This window comes from Capra hircus (genome assembly GCF_001704415.2).
Source record: "Capra hircus breed San Clemente chromosome X unlocalized genomic scaffold, ASM170441v1, whole genome shotgun sequence".
NCBI lineage: Eukaryota > Metazoa > Chordata > Mammalia > Artiodactyla > Bovidae > Capra > Capra hircus.
In genome coordinates this window covers 9,703,632-9,716,470 of record NW_017189516.1, presented here as the reverse complement: position 1 = coordinate 9,716,470, position 12,839 = coordinate 9,703,632, and the positions used below count along the sequence as shown (strand labels likewise).

At 43.5% G+C, this 12,839-nt stretch overlaps 1 protein-coding gene across 1 annotated transcript; it reads right to left on the bottom strand.

Moving 5' to 3' along the window:
- Positions 1–1,184: 1,184 nt before the first annotated feature.
- Positions 1,185–5,524, bottom strand: RPS4X (ribosomal protein S4, X-linked). The gene is made up of 7 exons (XM_005700650.3): positions 5,421–5,524; positions 4,488–4,565; positions 4,109–4,289; positions 3,790–3,887; positions 2,463–2,634; positions 1,868–2,025; positions 1,185–1,354 (listed from the first exon to the last, which is right to left on the bottom strand). Exons 1-7 carry the CDS (start codon positions 5,421–5,423, stop codon positions 1,253–1,255), a joined length of 792 nt encoding a protein of 263 aa, XP_005700707.2. The 5' UTR covers positions 5,424–5,524; the 3' UTR covers positions 1,185–1,252.
- Positions 5,525–12,839: the final 7,315 nt, after the last annotated feature.

The window sequence follows — 12,839 nt, the reverse complement described above, 5'->3', positions numbered from 1 at the left end:
GTCGGACATGACTGAGTGAGTTAACTGAACTTGCAATATGGAAGGCAGGGATGCCCTGTGGGGCCAAATCTGGGTCTGGGAGACCCCTCAGCAGTTTTTGCTAGTATGTTGTTTGTTCAGTTCTTGGCTTGACTCCAAGCCCAGGACTCATCCTGGGGAAAAGGATGCTGCCCCAAACTACAGCTCCTCAGCAGGCTTCCCAGTCCACTGGACCCACAGGGATACCAGTAGACATGCCCAGTTAAATTTGCAGTGATTTCACACAGGTTCATTTTATCTCAGATGAAGACATCTAAAACAACTGTTTTTCACTCCAAATCCTGCCACAAGGCAAAAGGGCAATTTAGTTGTTTTTAGCGGTCTGTAGCTAGATGTTATGTGAAGGTGATGGTGATATATACAGGGCAGTGGTTAACACATGGGCATTTTGTTCCTCTGGGGTATCTGGCATTATCTCAAGTCAGTTTCTGATTATCACAACCAGGAAAAACAAAGGGCTGTTCCAGTGGGTTAGGGGCCAGGGATGCTGCCCAACATCCAACACACAGGACAGCCATCCCCTCCCCCGCCCTGCTCCCAAAGAGATTGAGAAAAGCTCTGCTATGGGAAGCCAAGGTGGTTTTAGGTCTTAGCAGGAAGACATGCTGGTTGATATCACAACACAGGGTAACTGACACTTGTAAGAAGCCCAGAGTTTGAAATCAGGAATAGGTCTAACTGCTGGCCCCTTGCCAACAGAGGCACCTCCCAAAACTGGTAAAAACATGATTTTGCAGTCCTGAGAAATGGAGTTGAGGACTGAATGCTATAGTAGCTGGAAAATGTAAGGACAAAGTCCAAGCAAGTGTATTGCCCATACCTTTATGATGACCTGTATTCAAAACTGGCCATGTTTATCCTGCCATTTGGCAAGCTGGGCACAGAAGTGAGAAAAACAGATGAGCCAGGCTTATATATGGTCTTATATAAAGACCAGAGAAAAGAGGGGGATTAAAAAAAAAAACAAAACAAGATACTGTGTATAAAATAATTTACTTGCGTCTCCTTGCCAAGGTTTGATATGTTCTCCTACCATCACTGAAGTCTAGCCTATAGGAGACATCATATCCCAGAATGCCAAGCCTGCCTGAAAATTCAAAGCAAGCAAACAAACCAAAAACCCAAACCACAGCAAATACCAGAGATGCTATTAATCACTTGGTATTATCTTTAATTACAAAGACCTTTCCAATCACATCACATAGCGATCGTTTTATCCACTGCTCTGTTTGGCTGCCAATCTCTTATCTCTCTCCTCAGCAATGGTAAGGCGAATACCCTTTCCACGGGGAAGAGAGATCCATGGTTTGTTGCCCTGAAGGAGAAAAAAAGGAGAATCAAAACCTGCTACACACCATTAACAGGCTGGCACATGCTATGTTTACATTTGTCAAGAGGAAGAAAAGCCTGTTTGTGAAAGCACTCAGCAACAGTCAGGCAGTCATTTATCTGAAATGCCCATTGAAAATTTTTTGCCCATGTATGTAAATGCAAACTACAATATCCTTCATAATTAGTCTTAGATATATTGAAAATTGTGCCGAAGGCCAAGCATTAGCTTACCACCCCCCGCCACAATCTCCCACAGGTACAAATTAAAGAGCCAAACTATAAGGTATATTCATCCCATTACTGGCACTTTTCACCAACCCAGGTGATCCGGTCCCTACCCCCAATCCTGTGATGCTGAAAAAGCACAGGTTTGCCTCAGCCCTGCTGTGAGCCCTATCCCAGAGGAGGCTTTATTTTATAACAGGTTTAGCAGGAACCAGGAGCTACAATCCCAGCATTTTACAGGTTTCCCTGGACTAGAGAAACCCAGACTTACTTTGCCAATAACGAAAATGTTCGAGAGCCGAGTGGCAAAGCTGTTGCCGTTTGCATCTTTCACATGAACTACATCAAAAGAACCTGGATGTCTCTCCCGGTTTGTAATCACACCAATTCTTCCCAGGTTAGCACCTCCAGTCACCATGCACAGGTTACCTATATAGGAAGGAAATGGTAGTCAGTGAGAGAGACAGGTTTCAAACAAAGTTGTTAATCTTTCAAGGTACAATTAATTTTCTGCTACTACTGTGAACAGATTTGGAGGATGAGTCAACTACAAAAGGCTGTATCTCAATTCCCTCACGGCCACCAGAAAACAATGACACAAGGCTTTGCTTTTACACATTCACTGAACATTTCTTAAAAGACTTGCCTTGTTCCCCATCTGTTACTATATCAACAAAAGACATCTAGCTTTGGTTGCCAATTAGGTGTATATTAGACCACGAACCCAAAAAATAAAACCCTGTACCCAGGCCTTGTGCAAAGTCCTAGATTCAATCAATTTAAAAAGTAAAAGCAAAGTACAGCTCTTATGCCTGCCTATGAGAATTCTGCCTAAAGAGAATGCCTACGTAGCAGAGGCTGCTTACCAGTGTCAAATTTGATGAAATCAGTAATCTTGCCAGTCTCCAAGTCAATCTGAATGGTATCATTCACCTTGATGAGGGGATCAGGGTAACGGATGGTACGAGCATCATGGGTTACCAGATGAGGGATTCCTTTTGTCCCCACAAATATCTTTCTTACTTTGCACAATTTATACTAGAAACACACAAGGTTTAGCCACATCAGTCCAGCTTACATGCACTATGCTCCAGAGTACAATGACAGTTCTGTCACCACCTTAAAGATGTAACCAGCAGCTAAAGAGCTACAGCTGAATAATGATGTTCTTGACTTTTCTTCCCACTCCCCAATAAATTCACCTTGCACACTATCCCCTCTTCTAGATTAATCTTCCTATTTCTTATGTGTTCTCTTTGCAGCACTGCATCAACCCCAAGGCTAAAAGTTCAAGGCACTGGAAGGCCTCACAACCTGGGAACTACCAGGTGGGCTAATCACCACCATTTCCTCCCCCCTCAAATGCAAGTTACAGCCCCTTTCTCAGGTTCAGTGTGGGGCAGCTTGAATTCTTCCCTTCTACTCACCCAGCTAACAAGTGCCTCTTAATGGCTCCCTCTACATCACAATTGAGTTTTGTCTCACAAACTGCAATTGCATTACCAGTTCATGGAATCAACTATTTCACAAACCATTTCACTTTTGGATTTTTCACTCTCCAAAAGATTCTTTAAATGAATCAAATCACCTTGATTCCATTGGACAGGCTGTCCAGCCTGCTGGTAACAATGCAGGCAGCTAAGGAAATTAGGAGCTCAATCACTCAATTGAATTAACCTTCATTTACAGCCAATAATGGAAGCCGCCATGAACTTATACATATAACCACCACAACAAAGTGGATTAAATAATCAATGTCTGTAACCTTTTGCGTTATCTCAATTTAGTGCCCCGAAGGCTATTGGTCCTTTCCATTAATACCTTTCCCCTCTCCAGAATAAAGCTAGACAAAAGGCCAACTGGACTGGACTAGACATTGGGTTTTCTGGCCCCTTATCCTTTAAAGGATCCACACTTCAGATACTCAAACATTTCTAGAATTCACTCTCCTTGCCTCAAACAAAAAAACCACCAGCAACCAGAAGCCACTGTTCAGTGTGAATTCATTTCTGTGATAAAAAAGGTAACAATCTGTTGAGGATGCTAACCCGACTAGATGTTTCCAGGTATAAGATTATAAGGAATCCTAATCAACCTACCTCATCACAATGCATCAGCCCATGTACTTAATTCAGGCTGTAACTTAGAATCAACTACTTTAAAACAACAGCCCAGCCTGCTTGCATCACTCACCTTGGCCTCCTCAGGTGTAATACGATGAACAGCAAAACGACCCTTGGTGTCATAGATCAAACGAAAATTCTCTCCAGTCTTATCAATGCTGATGACATCTGATATCAAACAATAACTCAGGTTACTACAGTGAACCCCAGTAGACCATGCTGAGCAACAACCACATAAGGAAAAAAATCCATATGCTTCCCATTTTGAATACCAACGACGACTCTGACAAAAGTTCACCAGTATTTAATACAACCACCTTTTTAGAGAGCAAGATTTAAAAAAATATATCAAAGGGGCTACCACCAAGTGCCCACCAGTAACCACTTACCCATAAAACCAGCAGGGTAGGTTATATCTGTGCGGACTTTGCCATCGATCTTAATGAAACGCTGCATGCAAATCTTCTTTACTTCATCTCCAGTTAAGGCATACTTAAGTCTATTCCTTAGGAAAATGATTAGGGGGAGACATTCCCTTAGCTTGTGGGGGCCGGTAGATGGACGAGGGGCCTGTAAATGATCAATTTATCATTTTAAAAAATGTACCTCTCAAGTCCCGAGATTCAGACTGCCCTGACCCAAAATGACTTCTGGCAGGCAGTGAATTTTCCCATCCAGTAATCAGGGATATCCGACACATAAAGAAACAGTACAAAATGTCTCAAACATACAACATAAAAAACATGGTTACAATATAATGATACTTACAAACACACCAGTCAGTTTATCCAGCATCCAATGTTTTGGAGCTGCTACGCGTTTCAGGTGCTTCTTGGGACCCCGAGCCTAAAGTTTCAGATTTTAATACTGTTAAATTGCTTCAGGTGTTTTCAAGAACAGCTTACACAATTATTCTCGAAAGAACAGCATCGTTTCCTCTTCAATAAAAACACACACAGTACCCAGCAAATACTACAGGTGCTGCAAACTGCAACCAGTTTCCTACTAGTTATGTACATATTACTGCTTAAAAGTGTGTATGCTTCTAGAGGATGTTTTCACTAGGACACTGCTGGTGAAACAGCCAGGGGATGGACTTCAAGGCACACAGCCAGCCAGCAACAGAAATGGACCGGAACTCAATTTGTGCTTCTCTATCAAACAGAAATTTTCTCGAAACATATCTGGCTTTCAAGTGTTAGCTGTTGAGATACTGGAACAACCACGTGCCAATAGCTGCTTCCTCAAACTCTAAAGTAGCTAAGATCATTTTCCACCTTAAAGTGAGAAAAAAAGCCTTTTTAAGGCCATATACTGAATCTCACCAATCACATTAGCTAAAATCAGAGCGTGCTAAAGACACGACGGAGAGAATCTCTTCTCCTGCCCCGGGCCAGACGTCTATCCTCCGGGGCCACCCGGGGATCCATTCTGGGAAGCAAGCAGCTCCTCCCAGGGCCGCATGATGCGTGGTCGGCCCAGATACCGCGGCCTTCCTGCCAGCGGTACCAATTTCCCCCTACAGCTGAAAGCTGGTGTTCGCTCTCACCATCTACCCTGCCTGTGCCCACCCCACGAGGTCCCTCTCCCTTCGCCTCGGCCCGACCACCCCCCGCGAGAGTCCCGGAGTCCCGGGCAGCCCCAGCCCTGGGAGGATGGAGGCTGATGGATCTTCAAGAGCTCGCAAAGAATCCGCCTTACCATGGCTGCGCTAGGCACGAAAAGAGGCCCGCCTTCTTCCGGCGAGTGGAGAAAACAGGGCCGGCGTCTGCGCGCGCAGGAACCTTGGACCCTCCTACCAGCTCCGCCCTTTTACGGCACGCGAGGAGGCTATCTTGCCACCTACTGGTGGGAGGTCAGAGGTCCGGGGCTTGGAAACCGCCGTGGGAGAGCGGGTATCTCCGAAGGGCGAGTTCCTCCCTCTCCTTTCCCGCCCTCATCCCTCCAGTATTTGCTGAGAACCTCTGGAGCGCTTGATTCTGTGTTAGGTGCTGGACCAAGATGAGTTAGACAAGCTCTCTTGCCTAAAGTGAGGCTATTTTAAGTCCCACATATACATAACCATATACTCACTAGAATACACTGAAATGAATAAGGTCCTACAGTGTAGCACAGGGAACTATATTTAACATCGTGCAATAAACTAGTAGAAAAGAATCTGAAAAATAATATATCTATATCTATATACATATGTCCATATGTATATATCTGAATCATTTTCGGTACAACTTGAAAGTAACAACTTTGTAAATCTACTATACTTCAAATAAATAAATAAATGAAATTTAAAGAATACATTAAAATGAATAACTAATACTGTTCCTTAAACCTATTGTCTGTTCCTTCTCCTGAGTTCCCTGGAGCCAGTTGGCCTGCCCTTACTATAAGTTGGGAAGAATCAATATTTTTTCCCTCTGGCTTCTCTGCAGATTGCCAAAGGGGTGGAGTGTAGGGGGTGGGAAGGGATCTCTGCTTGAACTCTGCCCCTCCATTTCTGTACAGTGCATTCGGCACTTACCATAAAGTTTCAGGGAAGAGAGGAGACGTTAGAGATCATCTGGTTATCTAACTAAAATGTAGACCTAATCATGTGATTTCCCTACTTCGAAAGTGCCCTTGGGGCTCCTGCCAGGCCCCTCAGGTCCCTCTGCCTTTCACCTCCTGCCTCCTGCACTCATCAGGACACCCATTGCTCCCTTGGTGAAGTGAAGTGAAGTCGCTCAGTCGTGTCCGACTCTTTGTGACCCTGTAGACTATCCCAAACCTCAAAGCGTAAGCCACTCCAAGGTGTCACTGCTCTGACAAAACTGCCTCTTTCAAGCCTCCTGATAGTGGACCTGATGATCCCTCAGTTTGGAACTGCCATGGACAGCCCAGCACTCTTCCTGGGTACCTAATCCCACTTGTCTGCCTTGGAGATGCATACAGCTCAGGTCCTTCTGGCTCTGTGAGCACCCGGTCCCCTCAGGCAAGGTCATGCCACATTCTTCTGCCCCAGAGTCCTCGGTTCAAATTCAACGGCAACACAGTAGCAGATCAGGTTGTAATTAGTTTATTCGTCTGTCTTCCGCTAGACTGTGAGTATCTTCATTAAAGAGCCCGCCTTAATTCATCTAACGGAGAGGTTAGTGCGATGTCCAACACTTGGTAAATCGTTGTTGAATGAACAAATTGAGTCAACATCCCAGTCATTGTGCCAAGTCTCACTATACTCTCCCTGACTCTGCCTGGCCTCCCGCAACCACGAGGTCAAAGTCCTAACCCAGGAGGTTCCATTTTACAAGTCTTGGTCTCTGCCCTCCTTTTCATCCCCCAGTAGTTTGCAGAGGAGCAAGAGAGAGGAAAAAACGGTTGCCTTTTTTCAATCAGACAGTACTCACTAACTAGATGGACAGGAAGTTCTCTTTGTCTAAAATTAGTTCTACAGTAAAGCATGCTATATGCAGTGTATATCATGAGAAACGCTGGACTGGAAGAAACACAAGCTGGAATCAAGATTGCCGGGAGAAATATCAATAACCTCAGATATGCAGATGACACCACCCTTATGGCAGAAAGTGAAGAGGAACTAAAAAGCCTCTTGATGAAAGTGAAAGAGGAGAGTGAAAAAGTTGGCTTAAAGCTCAACATTCAGAAAATGAAGATCATGGCATCTGGTCCCATCACTTCATGGGAAATAGATGGGGAAACAGTGGAAACAGTGTCAGACCTTATTTTGGGGGGCTCCAAAATCACTGCAGATGGTGACTGCAGCCATGAAATTAAAAGACGCTTACTCCTTGGAAGAAAAGTTATGACCAACCTAGACAGCATATTCAAAAGCAGAGACATTACTTTGCCAACTAAGGTCCGTCTAGTCAAGGCTATGGTTTTTCCAGTAGTCATGTATGGATGTGAGAGTTGGACTGTGAAGAAGGCTGAGCACCGAAGAATTGATGCTTTTGAACTGTGGTGTTGGAGAAGACTCTTGAGAGTCCCTTGGACTGCAAGGAGATCCAACCAGTCCATTCTGAAGATCAGCCCTGGGATTTCTTTGGAAGGAATGATGCTAAAGCTGAAACTCCAGTACTTTGGCCACCTCATGCGAAGAGTTGACTCATTGGAAAAGACTCTGATGCTGGGAGGGATTGGGGGCAGGAGGAGAAGGGGACAACAGAGGATGAGATGACTGGATGGCATCACTGACTCGATGGACGTGAGTCTGAGTGAACTCTGGGAGATGGTGATGGACAGGGAGGCCTGACGTGCTGCGATTCATGGGGTCGCAAAGAGTCGGGCACGACTGAGCGACTGAACTGAACTGAACTGAAAGCATGCTATAGATGATTATTGGCAAGAAGGGGTAATTGATTGGAGATGGGGATTAGAGAGAGAGTGAAGTTGGTGAGACAATAGAAGGTGCATTCTGAGATTTTCAGTCTGAGGGCATTGGGAAGATGGTGGTGCAGCCAACAGAAATGGTGGGAGTTCACCTGGGGGTGAGGAATTCCATGGGAAGTCCATGGGACCCCTGGCTTGAGAGAATAGGAAAAATGGCTGGTTAGAGCCGCAGATGTTGCTTAAGATCACACAGCTGGTTAGGAGTGGGGGATGGGTTAGAGAGGCTGATCTCTTGCCTCCCAGGTCAAGGGTTGGTTTGTTTTTGTACCATAGCTTGTCAAAGGACTTGACGAAATCAAAGCACCTTTTCCAGTATATTTTTTTTCTCTGTCAATTTGTATTTATGCACAAATGACATTCTAACAACAATAAAGGGAATTGGGAAAGAGCTAAGAAAATCACAAAACAGTACCTCCCCAACACCCTAAACACATCATCTGTATTCATTTGTTCTTGTTCCTGTTCTTGTTCTGATCGGTTTGTGTGCATGCATACTTTTACATAATTTTACTCCTAGCATACAGACTATTTTGCATTCTGCTTTTATTATACTAAACACTTTCTGAGTTGCTACATAATCTTCATAATGAGTATTTTAACAACTGTGTCATATTTCATTAAATGGATATCCCATAATTAATAAAAGTTCCTTATTGTTGAACATTTAGTTTTTAGTGCTTTTTCTTTATTATGAATGTTGCTACAGTGAATAGTGCCCTTTATATGGCTTTTTCCTTCAGTGGAACAACTTCCTTAGAATAAATCCATTCCTTCACCCAACAGTTTTTGAGTACCTACTCTGAATCAAATTCTGTATTATGAGCCAGGGAAACAGAGATGATTAAGATCTAGTTCCTGGTCTCAAAGAATTCACATTAGAGTGGAGAGGTAGGGTGGGAGGAGGGGATGGAAAGCTAGAAGAAGCTCTCAGAGGAAAGATGGTGGTGAGGCAGTTTGGAACATGGAGGGCTGTTAAATCTTAAGAATTTGGACTTTAGCCTGTAGGTAGACATTGAGGAGTCACTGAAAGATTTTAAAGAGGAGAGAATCAGCTTTGGGCTTCAGAAAGATAACTGACTGCTTCTTTTAGAATGGTTTGAAGGAAGTGTGACTGGTTTGGGTCAGGGAGGAGATGGGTCAGAGCTGTTTCAACAAGGCAAGCAAGAAACAGAAGGGCGAGACCCAGGTCTGTGACTGTGGAGTGGAGGAGGAGGGGGCAGATTCAAAAGACATTGCAGATGGAGTATTGGCAGAATCTGACTAGGAAATGACGTATGTGCAGGGGTGAGGGACAGGGAGGTAATTAGGATGATTCCCAGGTTTCTGGTTTGGTGACTCAGTAGCACATTGACGGGGAACTAGGAGGAGGCATGTTTGGTGTGTGCGATGTGGGACCGAGGGGGAGGACCAGCTGGAGATGCTTTATAGACACAAACCTTAGCACAGGTGTGTGATATCTGGGCTGGAGACTCCCATTTGGGAGAACTGGTGCATCTGTGCTTAGTCCACGGGAGTGGTTGGCAGTAACTGTTGGAAAGGGAGCACTGTGTTAAGGGTCTGAATACTTTGAGAGTGGTATTGTGTATTGACAAAGACCTTCCTCAGAGCAGCCTTGCAATCTTACTATACTCATGCCAGCCTGGTAATCACTTATTTTTAACTTTTACTAACATAATTGTTTTAATTTGCACTTCAAAAAATCACTAGTGGGGTTGAACATTTTGTCATATGCTTGTTTACTCATTCCATTTCCCCTTGTGTGAAGTATCTCTGCCTATTAATTTTTGGGGACATGTTTTTCTGATCAATTTGCATGGGTGATTTACAGAACACAGAAGTTCATCATTTGTCATATTTGAGGCATATATTTTTACCAATTACTTTCCTTTTGATTTTATTTTTCTATGTACAAAATTCAAATTTTTTATATAGCCAAATCTGTTGATCTTTTCTCTTGTAATTTCTTCTTGTCAATTCAAAGATTAGAAGGTTACTCTCAGTTCAAAGATCTGCTAAATACTCAATTCTATTTAATAACATGTATTTAGTTCTTTACCAACTTGGGGTTGATAAAGATAAATGGAATTAAAGATAAACTGAAAACAAATCTATTTTCCCCAAAACACTTAACCAATTTTCTCATTACAATATGTTGAATGATCTTTGTCTTCGTTGTTTTGTAAGAACTGCTTTAACATATCATAAATGAATCCATGCAGTGCATGGTTCTATTTCTGTAAGTGTGGGCATGGGAGACGATGAGTAGGGAACTGAGATGTACATACATCCCCAGCATCCTGTCCCAGATTGCCAAAGGTAAAGGATGCGTATGAGTGGTTCATGTTCAAAAGTCACACCATGAGTGGAGTGGTCCAAGCCCCTCAGTCTTCGTCTTAAAGAGTAGCCCTTCATGCCTCAGATTCCCTGATCGATTTATTGTCGATGAACCAGCACAGCCTTCTCCTCACTTTCTCACATTCCTGTGAGACAGTGAAGCAGAGGTGAAAGAGCATAGCTTGAATCTATCTCTGTGTGCCTTTGAGTACATGGCTTCACTTCTCTGAATCACAGGTGCTTTATTTGGAAAATAGGGATAACCATACTCAGTTTGAGATATGATGTATCAAATGCATAGAACATAGAGACTCAGTCAATGAATTAGTGCTCCAATTCCCTTCTGGATGCTTCCTTCTGAAATTTGGGTTTTTTCAACATCTTTATTGAGGAATAATCAACATACAGTAAATGGCACATATTTAAAGTATGCAGTTTGACAAATGTTGATGTGTGTATACACCTAGTGAAACCATTTGTCACTAAGATAATGAACATATCCATAAGCCCCAAGTTTTCTCATGTCTGTTTGTAACCCCTCAGTCCAGCTCCTCCCCCTGCACTCCCAGACAACTGCTGATCTGCTTTCTGTCACTACTGATTAATTTGCATTTTTTAACATTTTGCATAAATGGAAATATTCCAGTCTGTACTCTTTTTTTGTTTGGCATCTTTCATTCAGAATAATTATTTTTAGATTCATTCATGTTGTTGCATGTATCAATAGTTTATTCTTTTATTGCTTAGTGGTTCCCCATATACATCATATAGTACATGTATACATATATGCATATACCCATGTATGTATGTATGCCTTGTAGCTCAGTCGGTAAAGAATCTGCCTGCAGTGCAGGAGACCCGGGTTCGATCCCTGGGTTGGGAAGATCCCCTGGAGAAGGAAATGGCAACCCACTCCAGTATCCTTGCCTAGAAAATCTTATGGACAGAGGAGCCTGGTGGACTGCAGTCCATGGGGTCACAAAGAGTTGGGCACGACTGAGCGACTAACACTAATACCATAATTAGTTTATCCCAGTCACCCGTGGATAGACATTTTGAGTTGTTTCCAGTTTTAAGCAATTACAGATGAAGCTGCTATGAACATTTCTATACAAGTCTTTTTATGAACAAATGTTTATATTTCTCTTGGTGAAAACTTACAAGTGGAAGGCTAGGTCATATGGCAGATGTATGTTTTAATATTTTGAAAAAATTGCCAAACTGTTTTCCAAAGTGACTGTAATATTTTACATCCCCATTTTCAGTGTTCCAGTTGCACCATGCCCTGGCTAACATATGTTAAATCAGTTGTTGTTTTTTTAACTTAACTTTTAATTGGGGTTCCCTCGTGGCTCAGTGGTAAAAAATCTGCCTGCCAATGCAGGACACACAAGAGACCAAGTTCAATCCCTGGGTTGGGAAGATTCCCTGGAGAAAGAAATGGCAACCCACTCCAGAATTCTTGCCTGGGAAATCCCATGGATGGAGGGGCCTGGTGGGCTGCAGTCCACAGGGTTGCAAAGAGTTGGACACGACTGAGTGACTTCACTTTGACTTTTCACTTTCATGCATTGGAGAAGGAAATGGCAACCCACTCCAGTGTTCTTGCCTAGAGAATCCCAGGGACGGGGGAGCCTCGTGGGCTGCCGTCTAAGGGGTCACACAGAGTCGGACACGACTGACGCGACTCAGCAGCAGCAGCACATACACCATGGAATGCAGAGGTGGTTTAGTGTCCAAGTCATGTCTGACTCTTGTGATCCCATGGACTGTAGCCCACCAAGCGCCAAAAAAGAATGAAACAGCACCATTTTCAGCAACATGGATAGACCTAGATAGAGATTATTATACTAACTGAAATAGTCAGAGGAAGAAAAATAGATGGTATCACTTGAGCTCAGTTGGTAAAGAATCCGCCTGCAATGCAGGAAACCCCAGTTCGATCCCTTGGTCGGGAAGGTCTGCTGGAGAAGGGATAGGCTACCCACTCCAGTGTTCTTGGGCTTCCCTTGTGTCTCAGCTGGTAAAGAATCCACCTGCAACGCGGGAGACCTGGGTTCAGTCCCTGGGTTGGGAAGATCCTCTGGAGAAGGGAACGGCTATCTGCTCCAGTATTCTGGCCTGGAGTGTTCCATGGACTGTCCATGGGGTCGCAAAGAGTAGGACACGACTGAGCGACTTTCATTTCACTACGTGATACAGATCTAAATCTGATACAATCTAAAATAATGATACAAATGAACTTATTTACGAAACAGAAAGAGACTTACAGACATGGAAAAGAAACTTACAGTTATCAGAGGGGAAAAGGGCAGGGGGAGGGATAAATTAGGAGTTTCAGATTAACAGATAAAAACTCCTACATATAAAATAGATGAACAAGGAGGTCCTACTGTATAGCACAGG

Bases quoted from the DNA above. Each gene is read 5' to 3' on its own strand.
- RPS4X (XM_005700650.3), bottom strand. The intron at 3,888-4,108 runs GTAAGTGGTTAC...GTTTGATATCAG, and splicing joins CTACCCTGCTGGTTTTATGG to ATGTCATCAGCATTGATAAG. The intron at 2,026-2,462 runs GTAAGCAGCCTC...CTTCCTATATAG, and splicing joins TTTCATCAAATTTGACACTG to GTAACCTGTGCATGGTGACT.